Source organism: Loxodonta africana, chromosome 17 (genome assembly GCF_030014295.1).
Source record: "Loxodonta africana isolate mLoxAfr1 chromosome 17, mLoxAfr1.hap2, whole genome shotgun sequence".
In the NCBI taxonomy this organism is placed as follows: Eukaryota; Metazoa; Chordata; class Mammalia; order Proboscidea; family Elephantidae; genus Loxodonta; species Loxodonta africana.
Window position 1 is genome coordinate 72,608,501 of NC_087358.1, and position 26,586 is coordinate 72,635,086.

At 39.8% G+C, this 26,586-nt stretch overlaps 1 protein-coding gene across 5 annotated transcripts in view; it reads left to right on the forward strand.

The window, feature by feature from the left end:
- Positions 1–26,586, forward strand: part of RNASEH2B (ribonuclease H2 subunit B) — a 141,231-nt gene that overhangs the window by 48,000 nt on the left and 66,645 nt on the right. For all 5 annotated transcript variants that reach the window (XR_010318213.1, XM_064270174.1, XM_064270175.1 and 2 more), the window contains exons 3-6: positions 11,652–11,723; positions 13,866–13,973; positions 19,324–19,400; positions 26,273–26,387. Coding sequence is in view for 4 of the 5 variants with exons in the window: in XM_064270174.1 (XP_064126244.1) it covers positions 11,652–11,723; positions 13,866–13,973; positions 19,324–19,400; positions 26,273–26,387 (372 nt within the window). In the remaining variant the exon portion in view is untranslated. The remainder of the gene's footprint in view (positions 1–11,651; positions 11,724–13,865; positions 13,974–19,323; positions 19,401–26,272; positions 26,388–26,586) is intronic.

Here is a 26,586-nt window from a genome sequence, read left to right on the forward strand (position 1 = left end):
TGTTATCTTTTTTTAAACAGTTATCTTTAATGAGATTTAAATAAGAAAAAAAAAGTCTTATTTATTTACCTCCATAGTTGCCATTACTGGTATTCCAGTTCCTTTATGTAGGCTTCATATTTTCATCTAGTATTATATTCTTCTGCCCGAAGGACTTCCTTTACCATTTCTTACAGTGCAGGTCTGCTGGTGATTATTTCTTTCAACTCTGTATGTCTGAAAAAGCCTATATGTATCACCTTAATTTGTCAAAGGTATTTTTCCTGGATATAGAAGTCTAGCTTTATTATTAAGTACTTAAAGATTTTGCTCTATTGTCTTCTGGGTTGCATCATTTCTAACAAGAAATCTGCTGTTTCATTAGTTTTTTGTTTTGTACTGTTTTTCCCTCTGTTAATAATATGTCTTTTCTCTCTGACTGCTTTTTACTTTCTCTTTATTACTGGTTTTGAACTATTGATTATAATGTGTCTTGGTTAGTTTTATTCATGTTTCTTGTGTTTTGGGTTCATTGAGCTTCTAGGATCTCTGAGTTTATAGTTTTCATCAAATTTGGAAACATTTTAGGCATACATTCTTCAAATATATTTTCTGCTCCCTGCTCTCTTCTCCTTTGGGAACTCCAATTACACATGTATTAGGATGCTGATACTCTCTTTTTTTAAGTTTTTTTCTGCATTTTTATTTTGGATAATTTTTGTTGTTACGTCTTCAGATTTACTAGTTTTTTTCTTCTGCCGTTAACCCCATCCTGTGTATTTTTCATCATCTCTAGGAATTCAATTTAGGTCTTTAAAAAAAAATCTCTTTCTCTTCCATGTACTTAACTTTTTGTACATGAGAAATACTGTATGTAATGCCCTTGTCTACTAGTTCTAATATCTGTGTCTAATATCAATACTTTTTCTCAGTGATTTTTTTTTTTCCTAATTATGGGTCATATTTTTCTGTTTTTTTGTATGCCTAGTAATCTTTGACTGGATGCCAGACATTGGATATTTTATGTTGTTGGATGCTTAATATTTTTATATTCCTATAAATATTTTTGAGCTTTGTTCTGGGACACAGTTAATTTACCTGTTCGATCTTTTTAGATCTTGCTTTTAAAAATGGTTCGCCAGGATCAGAGCAGTATTTAGTCTAGAGATATTGTTCCTTACTGCTGAGGCAAGATCTTTTTGAGTTGTTGTTGTTGCTAGGTGCTGCCGAGTCAGTTCCGATTCATAGCAACCCTATGCACAGCAGAACCTTACCCAGTGCCCATTTTTCCCTTGGCATCAGGTATTTTCATCACATGTAAGTACTAATCAGTACTTTGTTGAATGCACAAAGAGGACCCTCTGCAGGTCTCTGGGATTTTTTTCTTTGTAGCTCCTTCCTTTCCTGTATGTTGTCCTGTGAACTCTAGATACCTTGGTATCTCCAGAACCCCCAGCTCCGTCTTCTCTACTCAGGAAGCCTGTCTGGCTTCACCTGAATTCCTTCTCGTGCTGTGTACTGGAATCTCTGCCAAGGCAGTAAGCTGGGCCAATCATAGGGCTCATATCATTTGTTTCCCATCTCTCAGGGTTATCGTTCTTCATGGCTTTTTGTTGTTGTCTCCAATGGGACTGTAAATAGGGTTCCTGTTACTCTATCTTTTTTGGAAGTGGAAATCTCAAAACTAGTGGGTTCTTTTCCCTTTGCATATTTAATGTCACATTTAGTTTAAGAAAAAAAATGTATTCTAGCCATTTATGAGCAAGCCAATTTCTAAACATGCTTGCTATGTTTTAAGTTTATGAAGCTCTAAAATGGAGGAATGGAGTGAGAGCCACAGGGAATAAGAGAGAGTAAAACTTCTCTACTTCCTCTGAAGCTTTCCATTTTGCTTTCTGGTAGATTGTCATTATACTCCTTTGTCAACCAAAGCCCTTTTGTACCTTTTGGAGAGAGACTCTTTAAATGAGTTCTGTAAATGTGCTACTCAGAGTACATGGAAGATAAGTTATCAATAAGATTATCATGGAACAATGTTCTAATCTACATGATTAAAACTCCGACAGTCAATTATTGTAGAGGAAACATAATAACGGGACTTACTAGGTATTAAAATGTATTTTTAAAGTGTCACATCAGGGTTCGAGGTCACCAGCTGAAGACACAAACCACATGCTGTACTAATAATGCATGAGATAACACTTTACTCACAAAAAGGAGAGCTACAGCAAGATCAGCTTCACTTGTGGCCATTGGTCTCCCATGGCCAGAGAGTCCCACTTTGAAGCCAGTGCAGGGCATTTGCTCCACACACACCTCCCTATGCGACAGAGAGATCCTGTTCCTTCCCTTGTGGGAACAGATACTGAAGTCGGGTTGGCCAGGTACCATATAGTGCCCTTGCATGAGCATGAGACAAAGTTATTGTATGCCCAGAACAGAGAGGAAGACTTCTCTGGTAAGGAGAAGGGTCTGGGAGAGAGAAAGAGACCCAATTCCCAGCCTCTTTATCAGAGAATATTCCAGATGGGAGCTGTAGAGCCAGACCATCCTCCCAACATAAAGATATAGTAATTAAAATATTGAGGTACAGATGCTCATACAGACTTGGATTTTTGCTGTTGTTAGCTGCCACTGAGTCAATTTCAACTCATAGCGACCCCATGTGGCAGAGTAGAACTGCCCCATAGGCTTTTCTAGACTGTAATCTTAATGGGAGCTGATTGCCAGGTCTTTTCTTCAGTGGAACCACTGGGTGGACCTGCCAACCTTTTGGTTAGCAGCTGAGCACTTAGCCATTATGCCACTGGGGCTTCTTCAGACACAGATAGGTGGATCACAATTGATTGTCCTTAGATATACTTATAGGTACATTTTATATAGTGAGCATAAAGGTGACATTTCAGTGACGGCTTAGTAACCTCAGTACAACTGGTCAACTCAGTGAAAAAATATTTAAGTTAGATCTCCTCTGTATGTATTATACATAGATATATTCCAGACAGGTTAAAGATATAAAAGTATTAGAAGAAAATATAGGTAATTAATTCATAACCTTGAAGATCTTTCTGAGTGTGACACAAAGAATACAACCATAAAGGCAAGATGGTATGATTACACAAAGATTTTATTTCTTCTGTATGGCAAGACATCATTATAAACAGACTTAAAAACAGAGTTGATATAATGACTCCTAAAAAACAAAGATAAACACCCACCTGGAAAAATGGGAAAAGGACATGATTAGGTAATCACAGTTAGGGGCAAAATTATAAATGACCAAGGAACATTTATTTTTTTAACAATTTTTATTGTGCTTTAAGTGAAAGTTTACAAATCAAGTCAGTCTCTCACATATAAACTTATATACTCCTTACTACATACTCCCATTTACTCTCCCCCTAATAGTCAGCCCGCTGCCTCCTTCCAGTTTCTCCTTTCATGGCCATTTTGCCACTTTCTAACCCCCTCCACCCTCCCATCTCCCCTCCAGACAGGAGAGGCCAACATAGTCTCAAGTGTCCACCTGATGCAAGTAGTTCATTCCTCATCAGCATCTCTCTCCAACCCATTGTCCAGTCCCTTCCGTGTCTGATGAGTTGTCTTCGGGAATGGTTCCTGTCCTGGGCCAACAGAAGGTTTGGAGACCATGAACGCCAGGGTCCTTCTAGTCTCAGTCAGACCATTAAGTCTGGTCTTTTTATGAAAATTTGGGGTCTGCATCCCACTGTTCTCCTACTCCCACAGGGGTTCTCTGTTGTGTTGCCTGTCAGGGCAGTCATCGGTTGTGGCCGGGCACCATCTAGTTCTTCAGGTCTCAGAATGATGTAGTTTCTAGTTCATGTAGCCCTTTCTGTCTCTTGGGCTCATAATTACCTTGCAACCTTGGTGTTCTTCATTCTCCTTTGATCCGGGTGAGTTGAGACTCATTGATGCATTTTAGATGGCTGCTTGCTAGCGTTTAAGACCCCAGATGCCACACTTCAAAGTGGGATGCAGAATGTTTTCTTAATAGATTTTATTTTGCCAATTCACTTAGATGTCCCCTGAAGCCATAGTCCCGAAACCCCTGCCCCTGCTTTGCTGCCCTTCGAAGCATTCATTTTATTCTGGAAACTTCTTTGCTTTTGGTTTAGTACAGTTGTGCAGACCTCCCCTGTATTGAGTGTTGTCCTTCCCTTTACATAAAGTAGTTCTTATCTACTATCTAATCAGTAAATAACCCTCTCCCACCCTCGCTCCTTCCCTCCCCATCTCGTAACCATAAAAGAATGTGTTCTCAGTTTAAACTATTTCTCAAGATCTTATAATAGTGGTCTTATACAGTATTTGTTCTTTTGCAACTGACTAATTTGACTCAGTGTAATGCCTTCCAGGTTCCTCCATGTTATGAAATGTTTCACAGATTCATCACTGTTCTTTATCGATGCATAGTATTCCGTTGTGTGAATATACCACAATTTATTTATCCATTCATCCGTTGATGGGCACATTGGTTGCTTCCATGTTTTTGCTGTTGTAAACAGTGCTGCAATAACCATGGGTGTGCATATATCTGTTTGTGTAAAGGCTCTTATTTCTCTAGGATATATTCCATGGAGTGGGATTGCTGGGTCTTATGATAGTTCTATTTCTAGTTTTTCAAGGAAATGCCAAATCGATTTCCAAAGTGGTTGTACCATTTTACATTCCCAGCAGTGTAGAAGTGTTCCAATCTCTCCACAGCCTCTCCAACATTTATTATTTTGTGTTTTTTTGATTGATGCCAGCCTTATTGGAGTGAGATGGAATCTCATTGTAGTTTTAATTTGCATTTCTCTAATGGCTAATGATTGAGAATATTTCCTCGTGTATCTGTTAGCTGCCTGAATGTCTTCTTTAGTAAAGTGCGTGTTCATATCCTTTGCCCAATTTTTAATTTGGTTATTTGTCTTTTTGTGTTTGAGTTTTAGCAGAATCATGTAGATTTTAGAGGTCAGGCGCTGGTCGGAGATGTCGTAGCTGAAAATTCTTTCCCAGTCTGTAGCTGGTCTTTTTACTCTTTTGGTGAAGCCTTTGGATGAGCATAGGTGTTTGATTTTTAGGAGCTCCCAGTTATCTGGTTTGTCGTCGTCTTTTTTTAGTAATGTTTTATATTCTGTTTACACCTTGTATTAGGGCTTCTAACATTGTCCGTATTTGTCTTCCATGATCTTTATCGTTTTAGACTTTATGTTTAGGTCTTTGATCCATTTGAATTTAGTTTTTGTGCATGGTGTGAAGTATGGGTCCTGTTTTGCTTTTTTGCAGATGGGTATCCAGTTATGCCAGCACCATTTGTTAAAAAGACTATTTTTTCCCCAGTTAACATATCAGCTGCTCATATGTGGATGGATTTTTATCTGGGTTCTCAATTCTGTTAGATTGGTCTATGTGTCTGTTGTTGTACCAGTACCAGGCTGTTTTGACTACGGTAGCGGTATAATAGGTTCTAAAATCAGGTAGAGTGAGGCCTCACACTTTGTTCTTCTTTTTCAGTAATGTTTTACTTATCCGGGGCTTCTTTCCCTTCCATATGAAGTTGGTGATTTGTTTCTCCATCACATTAAAAAATGTCATTGGAATTTGGATCGGAAGTGAATTGTATATAGAGATGGCTTTTGGTGGAATAGACATTTTTACTATGTTAAGTCTTCCTATCCATGAGCAAGGTATGTTTTTCCACTTATGTAGGTCCCTTTTAGTTTCTTGCAGTAGTACCTTGTTGTAGTTTTCTTTGCATAGGTCTTTTACATCCTTGGTAAGATTTATTCCTAAGTATTTTATCTTCTTGGGGGCTACTGTGAATGGTATTGATTTGGTGATTTCCTCTCTGATGTTCCTTTTGTTCATGTAGAGGAATCCAACTGATTTTTGTATGTTTATCTTGTAACCTGAAACTCTGCTGAACTCTTCTATTAGTTTCAGTAGTTTTCTGGAGGATTTCTTAGGGTTTTCTGTGTATAAGATCATGTTGTCTGCAAACAGAGATAATTTTACTTCTTCCTTGCCTATCCGGATGCCCTTTATTTCTTTGTCTAGCCTAATTGCTCTGGCTAGGACCTCCAGCACAGTGTTGAATAAGAGCGGTGTTAAAGGGCATCCTTGTCTCATTCCCGTTCTCAAGGGAAATGCTTTCAGGCTCTCTCCATTTAGGATGATGTTGGCTGTTGGCCTTGTATAAATGCCCTTTATTACGTTGAGGAATTTTCCTTCTATTCCTATTTTGCTGAGAGTTTTTATCATGAATGGGTGTTGAACTTTGTCAAATGCCTTTTCTACATCAATTGATAAGATCATGTGGTTCTTGTATTTTGTTTTATTTATATGGTGGATTATATTAATTGTTTTTCTAATATTGAACCAACCTTGTATAAAAATACCTGGTACAAATCCCACTTGGTCATGGTGAATTATTTTTTTTGGTATGTTGTTAAAATCTATTGGCTAGAATTTTGTTGAGGATTTTTGCATTTATGTTCATGAAGGATATAGGTCTGTAATTTTCTTTTTTTGTGGTGTCTTTACCTGGTTTTGGTATCAGGGATAAGCTGGCTTCATAGAATGAGGTAGTATTCCATCCTTTTCTATGCTTTGAAATACCTTTAGTAGTAGTGGTATTGACTCTTCTCTGAAAGTTTGGTAGAACTCTGCAGTGAAGCCGTCCGGACCAGGGCTTTTTTTTGTTGGGAGTTTTTTGATTACCTTTTCAATCTCTTTGTTACGGATCTGTTTAGTTTTTCTACTTTTGATTGTGTTAGTTTAGGTAGGTAGTGTGTTTCTAGGAGTTCATCCATTTCGTCTAGGTTTTCAAATTTGTTAGCGTACAAGTTTTTGTAGCAATCTGATATGATTCTTTTAATTTCATTTGGGTCTGCTGTGATATGGCCCATGTCATTTCTTATTCGGGTTATTTGTTCCCTTTCCTGTATTTCTTTAGTCAGCCTTGCCAATGCTTTATCAATTTTGTTAACTTTTTCAGAGAACCAGCTTTTGGCTTTGTTAATTCTTTCAATTGTTTTTCTGTTCTCTAATTCATTTCATTCTGCTCTAATTTTTATTATTTGTTTTCTTCTGGTGACTGACGGATTCTTTTGTTGCTTGTTTTCTATTTGTTCAAGTTGTAGGGACAGTTCTCTGACTTTGTCTCTTTCTTCTTTATGTATGTGTGGATTTATCGATATAAATTGACCTCTGAGCACTGCTTTTGCTGTGTCCCACAGGTTTTGATAGGAAGTGTTTTCAGTCTCGTTGCATTCTGTGAATTTCTTTATTCCCACGTTAATGTCTTCTATAACCCAGTCTTTTTTGAGGAGGGCATTGTTCAGTTTCCAAGTATTTGATTTCTTTTCCCTGATTTTTCTGTTACTGATTTCTACTTTTATGGCTTTATGGCCTGAGAAGATGATTTGTAATATTTTGATGTTTTGGGTTCTGCAAAGGTTTGTTTTATGACCTAATATGTGGTCTATTCTAGAGAATGTTCCATGTGCACTAGAAAAAAAAAGTATACTTTTAAGCTGTTGGGTGAAGTGCCCTGTATACGTCTATGAGGTCAAGTTGGTTGATTGTAGCAATTAGATCTTCCGTTTCTCTATTGAGCTTCTTACTGGAAGTTCTGTCCTTCACCGAAAGTGGTGTGTTGAAGTCTCCTACTATAATTGTGGAGGTATCTATCTCACTTTTCAATTCTGTTAAAGTTTGTTTTATGTATCTTGCAGCCCTGTCATTGGGTGCATAAATATTTAATATGGTTATATCTTCCTGGTAAATTGTCCCTTTAGTCATTATGTAGTGTCCTTCTTTATCCTTTGTGGTGGATTTAACTTTAAAGCATATATTTTCAGAAACTAATATTGCCACTCCTGCTCTTTTTGATTGTTGTTTGCTTGATATATTTTTTTCCATCCTTTGAGTTTTAGTTTATTTGTGTCTCTAAGTCTAAGGTGTATCTCTTGTAGGCAGCATATAGATGGATCGTGTTTTTTTATCCACTCTGAGACTCTCTGTCTCTTTATTGGTGCATTTAGTCCATTTACATTCAACGTAATTATTGATATGTATGAGTTTAGTGCTGTCATTTTGATGCCTTTTTTTGTGTGTTGTTGACAATTTCATTTTTCCACTTACTTTTTTTGTGCTGAGAAGTTTTTCTTTGTAAATTTTGTGTTCCTCATTTTCATAGTAGTTGAATTTATTTTTGCTGAGTCGTTATGTTTATCTTGGTTTTTATTTTGAAGTATGGAATTGTTAGACCCCTTTGTGGTTACCTTAATATTTACCCCTATTTTTCTAAGTAAAAACCTAACTTTTATCATCCTATATTGTGTTGCTTTCCTCTCCATATGGAAGATCTATACCTCCTGTATTTACTCCCTCTTTTTTGATTATTGTAAAGTTTTACATAATGAATTCAATGATTCCCTGTTTTGAGCATTTTTTTCTTTTTTAAATTAATCTTATTTTGTTTTTGTGATTTCCCAATTTGAGTTGATATCAGGATGTTCTGTTCTGTGACCTTGTGTTGTGTTGGTATCTGATATTATCGATTTTCTGACCAAAGAATTTCCTTTAGTAATTCTTGTAGCTTTGGTTTTGTTTTTGCAAATGCTCTAAGCTCGTGTTTATCTGTAAATGTCTTAATTTCACCTTCATATTTGAGAGAGAGTTTTGCTGTATATATAATTCTTGGCTGGCAGTTTTTTATCCTTCAGTGCTCTATATATGTCATCCCATTGCCTTCTTGCCTGCCAGGTTTCTGCCAAGTAGTCTAAACTTATTCTTATTGATTCTCCTTTGTAGGTGACTTATCATTTATCCCTGGCTGCTTTTAAAATTTTCTCTTTCTCTTTGGTTTTGGCAAGTTTGATGATAATATGCCTTGGTGATTTTCTTTTGGGACCTGTCTTGCATGAGGTTTGATGAACATATTGAATAGATATCCTTTCATCTTTCACGATGCCAGGGCAGTTTTCTGCCAACAGATCTTCAACTATTCTCTGTATTTTCTATTATCCCTCCCTGTTCTGGAACTCCAATCACACGCAAGTTTTTCTTCCTGATAGAGTCCAACGTGATTCTTAGGGTTTCTTCATTTTTTAAAATTCTTTTATCTGATTTTTCTTCAACTATATTGGTGTCAATTGCCTTATCCTCCAACCCCCCCCCACCCCCACTCTGCATTCCAATTCCCGGATTCTGCTCCTGTGACTTCCTATTGAGTTGTCTAATTCTGTAATTTCATTGTTAATCTTTTGGATTTCTGAATGCTGTCTTTCTATGGATTCTTGCAGCTTATTAATTTTTTCACTATGTTCTTGAATAATCTTTTTGATTTCTTCAACTGCTTTATCAGTTTGTTCCTTGGCTTTTTCTGTAGATTGCCTTATTTCATTTCTCAGGTCATCCTTGATATTTTGTAGCATTCTGTATGTTAGTTTTTTATATTCTACATCTGGCAATTCCAGGAATGTGTCTTCATTTGGGAAAGATTTTGATTCTTTGATTTGGGGATTTGTAGAAAGAATCATGGTCTGCTTCTTTATGTGATTTGATATCGACTGCTGTCTCCGAGCCATCTATAAGATATTGTAATGATTTATTTTATATTTGCTCACTGAATCTTACCTTCTTGTTCTGTTGTGTTTCAATACACCCAGATGGGCTACTAGATTGCGCTATCTTGATTGTTGTAGCCTTTGAATCACTTATGTCCTATTACCAGCTGGTTTGAGCTGTTACCAGATATATGAGCCTATCAGTCCATTCACTATTCTTGAATAGAATCAGCTTAGGTGCCCTGATTGTGGGTCACCTAGTGTGTGGGTTAGGCTATCACCTATTAGAAGAGTAGTGGTGATGGTTATATGCACCAGATTCTAGTAGTGGCGGGGGTCACACTCCGAGGAAGGCAGGATGCTGACAGCCTTCCCCCACTTGCCAGTGAAGTAGGTGTGTCTCTATTCCTAGAATACTTTGGTGGGTGGGCTCTGCAGCTGTACCTTAGGCACCCAGTGCTTGTACTTCTAAAGATTGGTAGGTGTCAGTATCCTCAGACCCCTTTAGCAGGTGGCTAGGTGGTGTGGGTGGAGCTTCAGCCCTCAGTTCCCTCCTGTGGATCAGTGAGGGCTCTGTTTAATAGGTAGAGAGGTATCAGACCTCCAAAACTTCTTTTTCCACTGCTCTGCTAAAACAATTTCAGTCAGATCTCTATCAGAATTGCCTTTGCATTATAGTAGCCACCTTGTTCCCTGTAGGGATGATCCAAAGACTGTGGATCTCCTATGCTGGAGCTTGTTCTGTATTATTATTCCAGTTTAGGGAAGCCAGAGACGGGTTCCCCCCACCCCCCTCCCCAGATTGTTAACTGCTTCTTCTCCCAGGCCAGGAGAATGGGTTATAAAAAAAAAAAAGAACCCCACAGAGCACTTCACTCCCTGGCCCAGGGAAGTCCAATGTTAATGAAGCCACCTGGGGCAGGGAGGGTAGGGATCAGATAGATAGGAGAGAGTAGCACTGGCAATATAGACAAAGTTACTTATCTTGTTTGGTGAAGACTGTTTTATCTGAGATTCCAGAGGGGCGTGTAGCCTGTGTGCGCTGGCTAGGTTGAGATCAGGGTCAGGCCTGCATCCCGTGCTTGCGCTGTCTCAGGAAGCTGTGATCAGCTCCTCTGCACTTAGTCCAAAGCCCAGTACCAAGGTTTTCTGACTGGGTTGCTGGCTCCTGGCTCCAAAAACAGTCACTGCTTCCCCATGGTTTCTTGTTCTCCTGTCACCCACGTCAGTGTGCAGCCTGCTTGCGCTGGCAGAGGCTCTGCCGAGGTTACTCCAGGGGCTTAGGGGTTAGGGCTGCGTTCCGTGCTTGCCCCATCTCAGTAAGCCGTGATCAGCGCCACCACTCTGGCACCAGGGAACTGCGAGGGCTGAAGGCTGTGGTGCGGGATGCCGGTTCCAGAAGCGGTCGCTGCTTCAGCACACGGCTTTTCGCTCTCCTGTCGCTCAGGTCAACTCCTTAGTTCTGTGTTTGATGGTCAGGGTTCATAGATTGTCATGTATGTGATCGATTCACTTGTTTTTCCGAGTCTTTGTTGCAAAAGGGGTCCACAGTAGCTTCAACCTAGTCAGCCATCATGGCCCCGCCCCTGAACATTTATTTTTAAAAATGTTCTATTTCATAGTAATAATAAAAACAGTAATGCTAGTAACCATAAAAAATTTTTTTTTTTATAGCTCTGATTTATTACCTATTCCTATTTGCCTGATTGTTTTAGGAGCGTTCAACAGATCAGCTAATTGAATCCTTTGAAAGGCAAGTGTATTGTTATTATTTTATAAATGTGGCAACAGAGACAGGAGATTAAGGAATTTGCCCAAGGTGACAAAGTGTCAAATGGCTGAAACACGATATAACCCAGGCCGTCAGACTCTAGAGCTTTGCTCCTCATCACTTCTCAAAGAACTAAAATGACCTGAAATCTCATAGTTAGTTACAGAGAAATTGGTAATTTGCTCAAGATCACACAGCTTATAAGTGTTGGAAATGAGTTAAAAGTTTTAGAAAGAAAAATCATGTAAGCAGAAGAAAGGAAAAGGGGTAAGATGAGCAACAAAGCAAATGTCTTTTAATTTTACAAATTCACCATTTCTTTTCAGAATATTTGAAAGATGCTTCAAAGAAGATGAAAAGTGGGCTTATGTTTGTAAAGTTGGTTAACCCATGTTCAGGTAAATTTCTCCTCGCCCTTCCCCTCCTTCGCTCTCCCCTAGCCTTCTCTCCTTACCCCTCCTCCCTTTCCCTTCCCCCAGTGAGGATAACTTGAATGTTTTTTTAAACATTGTGGCTGATAAGTATATGTACTTATTTGACTTTGTGTCTCCATTCTTCTGGAATAGCTTTTAAAGCTAAAACGGCATCATGAGAGATGACAAAAACAAGCTGAAAATGTTACTTGTCTTCCCAGATACTTCTCTCAATTTCAACACTTTATTGTTTTTTCTTATAATTTTAATCCACAGAACTGTTCATTCATTTGAAATGCTAGCAAAACAAAAAAGTAGCAAGTTTGGTTTCTCTCGAAACATATTAATTTTCTTTGGCTTTCTTAAGCCAACTTTTCTCAGAGTAGTTATCCAACATTAGCTTTCATTTATATTCATTTTATGTTATAAAGTAAAATAAACAACTAGAATTTTTTTAAGAAAGAAGGTTTTATGTGACATGCCAGAATTTTCAGTAGTTTCATTTTTAGCTGTATTTCCATAATTCATTTTCTCTAATAAGTATATTTTTCCTTGTCAGGGAATTTTTTTTTTAATAAAAATATTGTATATTGAAGAGATGCCTATTTTATTAGAAATAATTTTACTTAATTTTATATTCAGTGCATGTTCTGTTTTGTCTCCTAATTTTTTGTTGAGACAAAAATATTAAAATATACTGTATATATATATATATATATATGAAGTGAATTTGGTGATATTTTTTATCTTTGTGTGGGAGTGTTTTTCTTATTCATTTATAAGGTTCTGAGATTTATCAAGTCAGAGCATTCTCCTATCGACTGTAACACTGAATAGTAAAAATAAGGGAAAGCCAACTGGCAGTACCTCTGCTGTTGTTATGAAAAGACACATAAATCTAAGCAACAAGAGAAGAAAATCATCCTGGCTCCTTCCAGTGTTCCTTTCCTCAGAATGAATTGAATGTCATTCGTTGGCTATATTATTTGAAACACCTAGTTATATGCTTAAGATTAAGTCGAGGTGAGAAATATTTCTTCAAGAGAAGTTTTAGTTAGCAGTAAAGGTTTTAAGGAGCCCTCGTGGTATAGTGGTTAAGAGTTTGGCTCCTAACCAAAAGGCCAGCAGTTTGAATCCACCGGCCACTCCTTGGAAACCCTACGGGCCAGTTCTGCTCTGTCTTAGGCAGTCGCTATGAGTTGGAATTGACTTGATGGCAACGAGTTTAAAGGTTTGAAAACATTTAACAAAATTACAGGTATAAAAAAAGAGTTGGCCCTCTTCTAAAATTTCTGTTTTATCTTAATGTCCGTAGACAGTAGAGGAAGAAATGTTTTTATTTGCTACGCTGACAGTGGAAAATAAAAGGCTGTCTTTTGCTGAGCAGTTACTATGTGCCAAGTACTGTTTTAGAAACTTTATTATGTATTCTGTCTTTTTAGTCTATTATAAAAACCCTAAGAGGTCGGTTCAGTGATGCCCCCACTTTGCAGAGGTGGAAACAGAGGCACAGAAAGGCTATGTAACTGGCCCAGTGTGAATGCCAACATACAGTGGAGAGGGATTCACACTCAGAGATTGTGCTGTGCTTAGAAAAACATTGCATGAATTGGAGGGATAAAACACGCAGGTGTGCATGCCCCCCCCCCATTTTTTTTAATTAAGAAAGGGGAAGTCCATCCAGTTGAAGCAGGCTTTGCCCTCTTACGGCATGAATCATGTTGCAGGGGCCTTGCCGTTCTCACGTGGAGCTGCTCTGCAGCGTGCACCCCCTCTGGGTTCCTGTGTCAGGGGAGCTACAGGCTGCTCCATTAGGTGTTGACAGTGCAGGAATGGATCTTCCCTCCTGCTCTGATCAGGACTCAGTGAGAGGCTTTGAGCAGTTCAGATAAACGGTCTGTGTGTCTTTATTTCTTGGTTTAAGTCCAGTGGAGTCTATGGAGCTGGAAAACAAGCATCTGTGTGTAATAGCTGTAAGCTTTACTTGGAGTCAGTCTGTAAAGAATATATCCATGTATGTTTATGTTCCTATTAGGAACAGTCCTCAGAACTATTGGATAATCTTTTGATTTTTTTCTTTTCTTAATGTGGAAACTTAACAAATAAAAAACAGATTTGTCTTAACAGGGGAAGGAGCCATTTACCTGTTCGATATGTGTCTACAGCAGCTGTTTGAGATAAAAATTTTCAAGGAGAAACACCGTTCTTGGTTCATAAACCAATCAGTTCAGTCAGGTGAGTGACATGGTGTAAGCAGTTGCAGCAGCCGAGTGTGTGCTCCATTGTTCACACAGGCCTGCCAGCCTGGGTTTGAGCCTGGGCCATGGTTGGTTTCACTTTCCTTGACACCATATCAAATCAAAACCGAACCCGTTGCCATTGAGTTGACTCCAACTCATAGCAACCCTATAGGACAGAGTAGAACTGCCCCACAGGGTTTCCAAGGAACGGTTGGTGGATTTGAACTGCTCTCCTTTTGGTTAGCAGCCAAATGCTTACCTTGGAACCATAGCAGGGTTTAATAACTCAAGGAGAAAGGGAAGGTAATTTGAGTAGGTTTAGATCAATACTGGAAATCCTGGTGGCGTAGTGGTTAAGTGCTACGGCTGCTAACGAAAGGGTTGGCAGTTCAAATCCACCAGGTGCTCCTTGAAAACTCTATGGGGCAGTTCTACTCTGTCCTATAGGGTCACTATGAGTCGGAATCGACTCAACAGCTCTGGGTTAGATCAATGCCTGTGTGTCTTAGATGGTAGGAAATTCTAAACGAATGCCTCTGATTTGTCTACTAAATCCCTGGCAGTGGCTCAGTCAGAAGTCAGATCACCTTCGTGGCAAGGAGTACATCCTATCACCTGGAACTTCTTTGCTTTTCCTCTTAGCCACTCTTGAGGACTTTGGTCTTAGTTCTTTAGTGCTGCTATACCAGAAATACCACAAGGGGGTGGCTTTGATGAACAGAAATTTATTTTCTAACAGTTCAGGAGGCTAAAAGCCCAAATTCAGGGCACTAGCTGTCCGCTCTTGGGAAAGATCTTGTCTTAGCTCCTGTAACCCCCGTGTCCCTTGGTCATCTCCGCATGGCATCTACCCTCCCCTCTCTTGTGCCTGCTTGCTCCTGTGTCGGTGTTGCTCCTTAAGTCACCTAGCAGTGATTGGGTTCAGGATATACACTATAGCTGTTTTCAAGAGTGGCTATCAGGATATTGTTTTCAGACCAAAATCCTGTTGCTAATTTCTGAATATAATGGATGCCTCATATAAAATGATGTGTGTGTGATGTGGCATCCATTATATTCATATAAAATACCCCCACATGTCTGTCAGTTTGTCGTACTGTGGGGGCTTGCATGTTGCTGTGAGGCTGGAAGCTCTGGCACCGGTATTCAGATACCAGCAGGGTCACCCATGGAGGACACGTTTCAGCTGAGCTTCCAGACTAAGACACATTAGGAAGAAGGACCAGGCAGTTTACTTCTGAAAAGCATTAGCCAGTGAAAACCTTATAAATAGCAGTGGAACATTGTCTGATATAGTGCTGGAAGATGAGACCCCTGGTTGGAAGGCACTCAAACGATGACTGGGGAAGAGCTGCCTCCTCAAAGCAGAGCCAATCTTAATGACGTGAATGGAGTAAAGCTTTCAGGACCTTTATTTGCTGATGTGGCACAACTCAAAATGAGAAGAAACAGCTGCAAACATCCATTAATAATTGGAACCTGGATGTACGAAGTATGAATCTAGAAAAACTGGAAATTGTCAAAAATGAAATGGAACGCATAAACATCGATATCCTAGGCATCAGTGAGCTGAAATGGACTGGTATTGGCCATTTTGAATCGGACAGTCATATAGTCTATTATGCTGGGAATGACAACTCGAAGAGGAATGGTGTTGCATTCATCATCAAAAAGAACGTTTCAAGATCTATCCTGAAGTACAGTGCTGTCAGTGATAGGATAATATCCATACGCCTACAAGGAAAACCAGTTAATATGAATTTTATTCAAATTTATGCACCACCCACTAGGGCCAAAGGTAAAGAAATAGAAGATTTTTATCAGCCCCTCCAGTCTGAAATTGATCGAACATGCAGTCAAGATGCATTGATAATTACTGGCGATTGGAATGCGAAAGTTGGAAACAAAGAAGAAGGATCAGTAGTTGGAAAATATGGCCTTGGTGATAGAAACAATGCTGGAGATCGAATGACAGAATTTTGTAAAACCAATGACTTCTTCATTGCAAATACCTTCTTTCACCAACATGAACGGCAACTATACACATGGACCTTGCCAGATGGAACACACAGAAATCAAACTGACTACATCTCTGAAAAGAGACGACGGAAAAAATATCATCAGTCAGAACAAGGCCAGGGGCCGACTATGGAATAGACTATCAATTTCTCATATCCAAGTTCAAGCTGAAACTGAAGAAAATCAGAGCAAGTCCATGAGAGCCAAAATATGACCTTGAGTATATATCCCGCCTGAATTTAGAGACCATCTGAAGAACAGATTTGACACATTGAACACTAGTGACCAAAGACCAGACAAGTTGTGCAAGGACATCATCCATGAAGAAAGCAAGAGGTCATAGAAAAGACAGGAAAGAAAAAAAAGCCCAAGGTGGATGTCAGAGGAGACTCTGAAACTTGCTCTCAAACGTTGAGCAGCTAAAGCAAAAGGAAGAATCGATGAAGTAAAAGAACAGAACAGAAGATTTCAAAGGGCTTCTTGAGAAGATAAAGTAAAGTATTATGATAACATGTGTAAAGAGCTGGAGAGGGAAAACCAAAAGGGAAGAACACGATCTGCGTTTCTTAAGCTGAAAGAACTGAAGAAAAAATTCAGGCCTTGAGTTGCAATTATGAAGGATTCCACGGGGAAAATATTAATCGACACAGGAAGCATCAAAAGAAGATGGAAGGAATACACAGAGTCATTATACCAAAAAGAATTAGTCGATGTTCAAGCATTTCAAGAGGTGGCATATGATCAGGAACCGATGGTACTGAAGGAAGAAGTCCAAGCTGCTCTGAAGGCATCGGCGAAAAACAAGGCTCCAGGAATTGATGGAATATCAGTTGAGATGTTTCAACAAACAGATGCATTGCTGGAGGTGCTCACTCATCTATGCCAAGAAATATGGAAGACAGCTTCCTGGCCAACTGACTGGGAGAGATCCATATTTATGCCTATTCCCACGAAAGGTGATCCAACCAAATGTGGAAATTATAGAACAATATCATTAATATCAGATGCAAGCAAAATTTTGCTGAAGATCATTCAAAAACGGCTGCGGCAGCACATCGACAGGGAACTGCCAGAAATTCAGGCCGGTTTCAGAAGAGGACAGGGAACCAGGGATATCATTGCCGATATCAGATGGATCCTGGCTGAAAGCAGAGAATACCAGAAGGATATTTACCTGTGTTTTATTGACTGTGCAAAGGCATTCGACTGTGTAGATCATAACAAACTATGGATAACATTGCCAAGAATGGGAATTCCAGAACACTTAATTGTGCTCGTAAGGAACTTTTACATAGATCAAGAGGCGGTTGTTTGGACAGAACAAAGTGTTGAAGAGCAAAGATGTCACCCTGAAGACTAAGGTGTGCATGACCCAAGCCATGGTATTTTCAGTCGCATCATATGCGTGTGAAAGCTGGACAATGAATAAGGAAGACCGAAGAAGAATTGATGCCTTTGAATTGTGGTGTTTGGTGAAGAATATTGAATATACCATGGACTGCCAAAAGAACAAACAAACCTGTCTTAGAAGTACAGCCAGAATGCTCCTTACAGGCAAGGACGGTGAGACTGCGTCTTACATACTTTGGACATGTTGTCAGGAGGGATCAGTGTCCCTGGAGAAGGCCATCATGCTTGGCAGAGTGCAGGGTCAGTGGAAAATAGGAAGACCCTCAACGAGGTGGACTGACACAGTGGCTGCAACAATGAGCTCAAGCATAACAACGATTGTAAGGATGGCTCAGGACAGGGCAGTGTTTCGTTCTGTTGTGCATAGGGTCACTATGAGTCGGAACCAACTAGACAGCACCTAACAACAACAACATATAAAATGAGCTTAGAGCTTCTGATAAGGTTGTTTATATAAACTTCGACTTTTTCTAAACTATCAAGCAGTGGCATAACAGTATGAAATTACTTTAAGTTTTTTTTTTACTTATGTACTATGAAATGGACTCTGTGTGTGTGTGTGTGTGTGTGTGTGTGTATGCGTGCACACGCATGTATTTGCATATCTATCTATCCAAACACCTATACTTAGGGTTAGAATTTCTGGCTATGCAAGTAGGTTGCTCTGTTAGAGAATAAATGTGAGTACATGCGTGTATTGGTTTCCTAGGGCAGGCATAACAACATATCACAAGGTGGGTGGCTTTAAACAAGAGAAATTTATTATCTCACAGTTTTGGAGGCTAGAAGTCCAAATCAGGGTATCGGCTGTCTTGATTCCTTTGAGGGCTCTGAGAGAGAAACTGTTTTGTGTCTTCCTCCAGCCTTCTGGTGGCAACCCTTGGTGCTCCTTGGCTTGTAGATACATCTGCCTCTGTCTTCATATGGCTGTCCTTCTCCTCCTTTATAAGGACAGCGCTCAGATAGGTTCAGGACCTACCGCACTTCAGCATGACCTCATGTTACGTCTTCAAAGATTATATTTCCAAACAGGGCCACATTTACAGATATAGGGGTTAGGAGGACTTCAGTGTATCTTTTTAGAAGATACAGTTCAAGCCATAACAGTGTGTTTCCTGAAGCTAAGGCAGTAAGTTTTGAAGAGGTGGATGAAGTATTTACTGTTCCATTTGGTGAAATACCCCTTCTGGTTCATGTCCATGGAAGGAGGAGTCTGGGATGCTTGGAGGGGAGTGAGATGGAGGAAAGAGAAGTAGGGAGCAGGTAGGCTGGTTTGTATTGATTTGCCTTTTTTATTCTGGCCTGGAAAACATTGTTGATCTTTGGTTCTGTGTGCTTATGTCCAGTCTTGTTAGGTTGCTGCCCTCTTGCCTTTTTCTTCCAGGGGCAGGAGGGGCATGGTGGTTCCCGGCCTTATGAGCTTTGAGCCAGTGGTCTGTTCAGCTGTGAACCCATGGCAGAGCAGCCCATAGGAGGAGCCATGTGCAGACTGATGCTATCGTTTTCCCCTGGCTTCATCCCCAAAACCACAGGAAACTACAGATGCTTTATAGGTGGACCTACTTACACAGGTTTCCTAATATTTGCCTAGTTCACCGTTCTGTCTGCAGGCTCCTGCCCCCTTTTCTTTCTTGGCCGCTGTTGAAAATGATTTTCAAAGGAGAAAGAGGAAAGTTAAAAATCCATTTCAGTGTCTTGGCTTTTCTCTCCTCACAGGGCTTTGAAGCTCTTCAGAGTAAAATCTCATGGACCACATTCTGTCTTTTGAGAGAGTCGCCTAGAAATCTTTGGCCTGTGTAAAAAGACCATCTTAATTTGTGATTTCAATGAATGGTTTTCCCACTGGGACTAAGATGAAATAACCAAATTGTCTTTCTAAGATATTTAATTCTTTTTGTTCTCTTTTTAATCTGTAGAAGGTCATCTCCACTTTGCTACACCAATGGACCCATTATTTCTGGTTCTCCACTATCTTATGAAGGCTGATAAAGAGGTGAGTTTCTCAGTTTGGAGTATTACTAATGAAGAAACAGAATAGACTGTTTTTTACTTTATCTCTTTTCTCTCCTTTTAATTATCTGAATGTAGATTCCGCACACTTCAGATTTAATTTGGTTTTGTAAAAAACACGTATCCTGTGTGCTAGTACAGATCAGAGCATGGAGACACACAAAGCTGACAACCAGGTCCTTAATCTTGATCCAATTTAACACCCCCTGGGTGATGCAAATGGTTAACACTCTCGGCCACTGAACAATAGGATGGAAGTTCAAGTCCACTGAGAGGTGCCTCAGGAGAAAGGCCTGGTGATCTACTTTCCAAAAATCAGCCCCTGAAAACCCTGTGAAGCACAGTTCTACTCTTACACACATGGAGTTGCCCTGAGTCGAAGTCAAATCTACGGCACCCGGTTGGTTTAACACCAGCTTGCCACGTGACCTGAGAACCATCCAACCCCACATGCCTTACTGGGTTGACAAAGTCTCACAGTAAAAACTTTTATCATTAAGTACTCATTAGATTTGCAATACAATACAAATGTTCCAAAAAAAACTTGACCACAAACCTTGAGGAAGAAAGACGGCTTATTTTCTCTCATTTTCTTCTTTGTGAGAGACTGTGTGATAGGTAGCAGCCCTGGTGGTGCAGTGGTTAAGAGCTCGGCTGCTAACCAAAAGGTCGGCAGTTCAAATTCACCAGTTGCTCTTTGGAAACCCTGTGGGACAGTTCAACTCTGTCCTGTAGGGTCACTATGAGTCAGAATTGACTTGATGGCGGTGGGTGTAATAGGTAAAATGGGGGTGTCTAGTAAAAGCTCATTAATGGGGAAGTCCATAAAGTTTCAACTGCTGGATAAAATTTACCTCCATAATATAAATAAAGGCAGTTTACTAATACCGACAGTTTCAGCCAGTGTTCTGAAACATTTTGGTCTCAGGGTATCTTTATACTCTGAAAAAGTATTAAACATCCCAAAGAACTTCTGTTTCTGTGGGTTCTGTCTATCAATATGTGCCATATTAGAAATTAAAACTGAGAATTTTAACAATATTTTTATTCATTTATTTAAAAATAAATAAGCCCATTGCATGTTATATAAATAACACATTTTAATTAAAAAAATGTAATCAGCTGTGTAGCATTCTTTTACATTTTTGCAAATCCCTTTACGGTCTGGCTTACAGAGGATAACTGAATTCTCATCTATGGCTTTGCATTCAGCCTGTTCCGATACATTGTTCTAGTGGAAGTATATGAAGACTATCTGTTCTCATACAGATATGCAGTCAGAAAAGGAAAGAATATTATGATAGCCTTTTCAGATAATTGGTGGATACTCTTCTTTGATACTCAAGGCCATATTTTGACTCTCATGGACTTGCTCTGATTTTCTTCAGTTTCAGCTTGAACTTGCATGTGAGCAATTGATGGTCTGTTCCACAGTCGGCCCCTGGCCTTGTTCTGACTGATGATATTGAGCTTTTCCATTGTCTCTTTCCACAGGTGTAGTCAATTTGATTTCTGTGTATTCCATCTGGCGAGGTCCATGTGTATAAAATAGTCACTGTTTATGTTGGTGAAAGAAGGTATTTGCAATGAAGAAGTAGTTGGTCTTGCAAAATTCTATCATTTGATCTCTGGCATTGTTTCTATCACCAAGGCCATATTTTCCAACTACTGATCCTTCTTCTTTGTTTCCAGCTTTCACATTCCAACCGCCAGTAATTATCAATTGCATGTTCGATCAATTTCAGACTGCAGCAGCTGATAAAAATCTTCTATTTCTTCATCTTAGGCCCTAGTGGTTGGTGCGTAAATTTGAATAATAGTCGTATTAACTGGTCTTCCTTGCAGGCATATGGATATTATCCTATCACTGACAGCGTTGTACTTCAGGACAGATCTTGAAACATTCTTTTTGACGATGAATGCAACACCATTCCTCTTCAAGTTGACATTCCCAGCATAGCAGACTATATGATTGTCCGATTCAAAATGGCCAACACCAGTCCATTTCAGCTCACTAATGCCTAGAATATCGATGTTTATGTGTTCCATTTCATTTCTGACAATTTTCAATTTTCCTAGATTCATACTTCGTACATCCAGGTTCCAATTATTAATGGATGTTTGCAGCTGTTTCTTCTCATTTTGAGTCATGCCACCTCAGCAAATGAAGGTTCCGAAAGCTTTACTCCATCCGAAGACCAGATGAGTTGTGGAATAACATCAAGGACATCATCCATGAAGAAAGCAAGAGATCACTGAAAAGACAGGAAAGAAAGAAAAGACCAAGATGGATGTCAGAGGAGACTCTGAAACTTGCTCTTGAGTGTCAAGCAACTAAAGCAAAAGGAAGAATTGATGTAGTAAAAGAACTGAACAGAAGATTTCTAAGGGCCTCTTGAGAAGACAAAGTAAAGTATTATAACGACATGTGCGAAGAGCTGGAGATGGAAAACCAAAAGGGAAGAACACGCTTGGCATTTCTCAAGCTGAAAGAATTGAAGAAAAATTCAAGCCTTGAATTGCAATAGTGAAGGATCCCATGGGGAAAATATTAAACAACACAGGAAACATTGAAAGAAGATGGAAGGAATACACAGAGTCATTATACCAAAAAGAAATTAGTCGATATTCGACCATTTCAAGAGGTGGCATATGATCAGGAACCGATGGTACTGAAGGAAGAAGTCCAAGCTGCTCTGAAGGCATTGGCGAAAAACAAGGCTCCAGGAATTGATGGAGTATCAGTTGAGATGTTTCAACAAACAGATGCATTGCTGGAGGTGCTCACTCGTCTATGCCAAGAAATATGGAAGACAGCTTCCTGGCCAACTGACTGGGAGAGATCCATATTTATGCCTATTCCCAAGAAAGGTGATCCAACCGAATGTGGAAATTATAGAACAATATCATTAATATCAGATGCAAGCAAAATTTTGCTGAAGATGATTCAAAAACAGCTGCAGCAGCACATCGACAGGGAACTGCCAGAAATTCAGGCCGGTTTCAGAAGAGGATGTGGAACCAGGGATATTGCTGATGTCAGATGGATCCTGGCTGAAAGCAGAGAATACCAGAAGGATGTTTACCTGTGTTTTATTGACTGTGCAAAGGCATTCGACTGTGTGGATCATAACAAACTATGGATAACACTGAGAAGAATGGGAATTCCAGAACACTTAATTGTGCTCAGGAGGAACCTTTACATACATCAAGAGGCAGTTGTTGGGACAGAACAAGGGGATACTGATTGGTTTAAAGTCAGGAAAGGTGTGCGTCAGGGTTGTATTCTTTCATCATACCTATTTAACCTGTATGCTGAACAAATAGTACGAGAAGCTGGACTATATGAAGAAGAACGGAGCATCAGGATTAGAGGAAGACTTATTAACAACCTGTGTTATGCAGATGACACAACCTTGCTTGCTGAAAGTGAAGAGGACTTGAAGCACTTACTAATGAAAATCAAAGACCACAGCCTTCAGTATAGATTACACCTCAACATAAAGAAAACAAAAATCCTCACAACTGGACCAGTGAGCAACATCATGATAAACGGAGAAAAGATTGAAGTTGTCAACGATTTCATTTTACTTGGATCCATAATCAACAGCCATGGAAGCAGCAGTCAAGAAATCAAAAGATGCATTGCATTGGGCAAATCTGCTGCAAAGGACCTCTTTGAAGTGTTGAAGAGCAAAGATGTCACCTTGAAGACTAAGGTGCACCTGACCCAAGCCATAGTATTTTCAGTCACATCATACGCATGTGAAAGCTGGACAATGAAGAAGAATTGACGCCTTTGAATTGTGGCGTTGGCAAAGAATATTGAACGTACCATGGACTGTGAAAAGAATGAACAAATCTGTCTTGGAAAAAGTGCGGCCAGAATGCTCCTTAGAGGCAAGGATGGCGAGACTGCGTCTTACATACTTTGGACGCGTTGTCGGGAGGGATCAGTCCCTGGAGAAGGACATCATGCTTGGCAGAGTACAGGGTCAGCGGAAAAGAGGAAGACCCTCAACGAGGTGGATTGACGCAGTGGCTGCAATGGTGATCTCAAGCATAACAACAATTGTAAGGATGGCGCAGGACCGGGCAGTGTTTCATTCTGTTGTACATAGGGTCGCTATGAGTTGGAACTGACTCAACAGCACCTAACAACAACAACAACTTCTTTGATACAACTCCAAAAATCAAAAAACTTTTCTGAAAGGTTAGTTGCATTGTGGAATCTGAAACTAACAGTGAACTTTTCGTACTCTGTTAAATTAAAATCCACGGGTCCATTTTGCACTTAAAATGGATCTTTTACCCATGTCTGATTTTGTAGCATCATACATGGGTCATTTTGAAAAATATCCATTCACTGAGTTATGCACACCTTCCAAATCTCCTTATAAATGTAAAAAAATCACCTTGGTTAATATCATCACTGATCCTATCAGAAGATTCTTTAAGTGTTGGGAAGCTGTCATGGTGGCAGATACAAAGTTTCCACAATTCTTATTTTTCCTTCAAAGTTCAAGCTTTATCATTGGCAACAAATACTGTCAGTCGTTCCCTGGATGTGAGAGGTTCACTTCAGTTATCACCAAACACCTAAATTTGAATAATCGTAGTTCATCCAGTTGCTATCAAGTTGATTCTGACTCATGGCGTTTTCAATGGCTGATTGTTCAGAAGTAGATCACCAGGCTTTTCTTCTGACGTACCTCCAATCTTTTGGTTAGCTTCCGAGCGTGTTAACCATTTGCACCTCCCAGCAACTCCTTGGTATGAATTAGTGAAGTTGTATATCTGGAAGCTGCCGTGGTGGCCAGTATAATTATGTCATTATCATCGATAAGGGCACAAGTCCTGTTTCTCTAATATGCAGAAACTGTTGCACTCATCAACTAGGAAGGCCCTGAGTGTGTTCCGGGAAGAAGCTGAAAATGTTAGTTGGCACACATATGTGGAGTTTTACAGAGAGAACACCACTAACCAGCCGTAGTGCCTGTATTGATGTACTTTTAAGTCCCCTCCCCTTCTTTTGGTTGTGTCTCACCATTTCCCATTAGCACCATGACTCCCCTTGAAGCCCCCAGGTGCCTGGGCTGGTTCAGGCTGGCAGGTGTAGAATGAAGCTGAAATCATTCCCAGGGGGCTGGCTGGCTTTCATTTTAAACCATGTTACATTCTTCTGTCAAGTGCTAGAGAGATCCTTTAAAGTAACACTTAAGACATTTAGTCATTTCTTTCCCTGTATTTTAGAAGTGATCTTTTCTTACTTAGAAAAAAATTGGTAAGCACTTTTGAAATGTTGACCTATTCTTTTTTAATCACCAGACTTATTTTAACCTCAGTAAAAATAACTCTACTTTCTAGCTTTCCCAAGTGTTACAGATTTTATATTCAAAGGATTAGCAAATTGTTTTGATGCATTTTCTTTTTATGTATGTGTGGTTAAGAAAATGAGAGTGAAAAAACTAATTATGTCACGACTGTCTAATGACCCCTTACAGAGAGAGTACTGCTTTAGAGCAAACATTTAAAATACTGGTTGATCATAAAAGAATACAAATTACGGTAGAAATCTGAAGACAGTGAGATCTGGGAAATCTGTGAATTATTCTTGCCATTTGAGGGAAAAAGAGAACATTTGAATTGAGGCATTTCTTGCTACTTGTTATTCTAACAGAAAATATGAAAAGCTACTACACATACTACCAAATCAGTGGGAAGATTTCACCCTTAAAACCAAAGAAAGCTACATTTTCAGAAAGAAAATTGATCAGACACAGCTTTTCTGTCTTCAAAAGGAGTTGTCACTAAATCAGAAAAGCAGAGGGAGCTAGAAGTGGTGCATGGGCGAAACCAGGCGTCTTTTGTAAGTCATTTTACAATGACCTGCATTCTGATATCCCCAAGCCAGGGGACTAATATCTTAATTTAGACAAACCACTCTCCATGCTACTAGTGAAATGAAGACAAACTAAACTGAATTGAGAAGGATGTGTGAATTCTGCCCCTCTGGGCCCTCTGGCGCCCAGGCCCCTACGTTTCTCTCTCCGAGCCTGATTTGAGTGTGTCTGCAGCTTGCTTGTACTTACCCCCTAGTTATCCATTCTTTTATTATGGTCTCAGTTTGAAAGCATGTCAGACAGCTTCAACAGGAGTAGATTTACTTTTGGATTTTTCTTTGAGAGTGTTTCTTCAGTCCTGGAGGGAATATGGGGAGGTGAGAGATGCATTCCCCAAAGAATCAAACCGCCCTCCCCCCACCCAAAAAAACCCAAAACCAAAACAGTTGTCATCAGTTGATTCCAACTCATAGTGACCCCATGGATTTCAGAGTAGAACTAGCCACCATAAGGTTTTCATGGCTGTGACCTTTTGGAAACAGATCGCCAGGCCTTTCTGGGTGGATTTGAACCGCCAACCTTTTGGTTGGTAACTCAGCACTTAACCATTTGCACCACCCAGGGACTCCAATCTGGCCCCAGATAATCAGGACTCCTGCTCTGTGGCCCTCAGCTGCTTCATCTTCACATGGAGTAGGTTGGACTAGCCCTAGGTAATCGCTGCCGTCTTTGCAAGTTTCTGTGCTTCCAGTGATTTCCAGAATAATGCCCCTCTTTAATTTGGTGACTGTGCCCTAAGGTAGATGGTGTGCTGGGTGGAGCCCCAGCTCTCGCAAGAGCTTCCTAAAGGGTCAGTTCTGGAGCCTGCCCCATTCAGTGTAGGGATTCTTAGGGATGCATTATATGGGACGAGTGACTCTGACCTGAGCATAAAGACCTAGCCATAAAGTAATATACCCCTTTCTCATCTTTTCTTGTGTGAGTTTGTTGACTAAATGAAGTATTTTTTCAGGGAAAATTCCAGCCTCTAGATCAAGTTGTGATGGATGACACGTTTCCGAATTGCACCCTGTTGCTGAAACTTCCTGAGCTTGAGAAGTTCCTTGGTCATGTAACAGAGGAAAAAGGTATAGTATGTGGGCCTTTTAGAATCAAGCTGCTCGAAAGCCTGGGAATACGTCTGAAAATGTAGCTGCTAAAGGCCCACCGAATGTCATGTTTGTTTTGTGCTGGTCATAGGGGAAGCTGTCACTCAGAAGATTTGCTCCCACCTATCAGTACTATTCCTCTATTGCACTGGATGAAACCCTGGTGGCATAGTGGTTA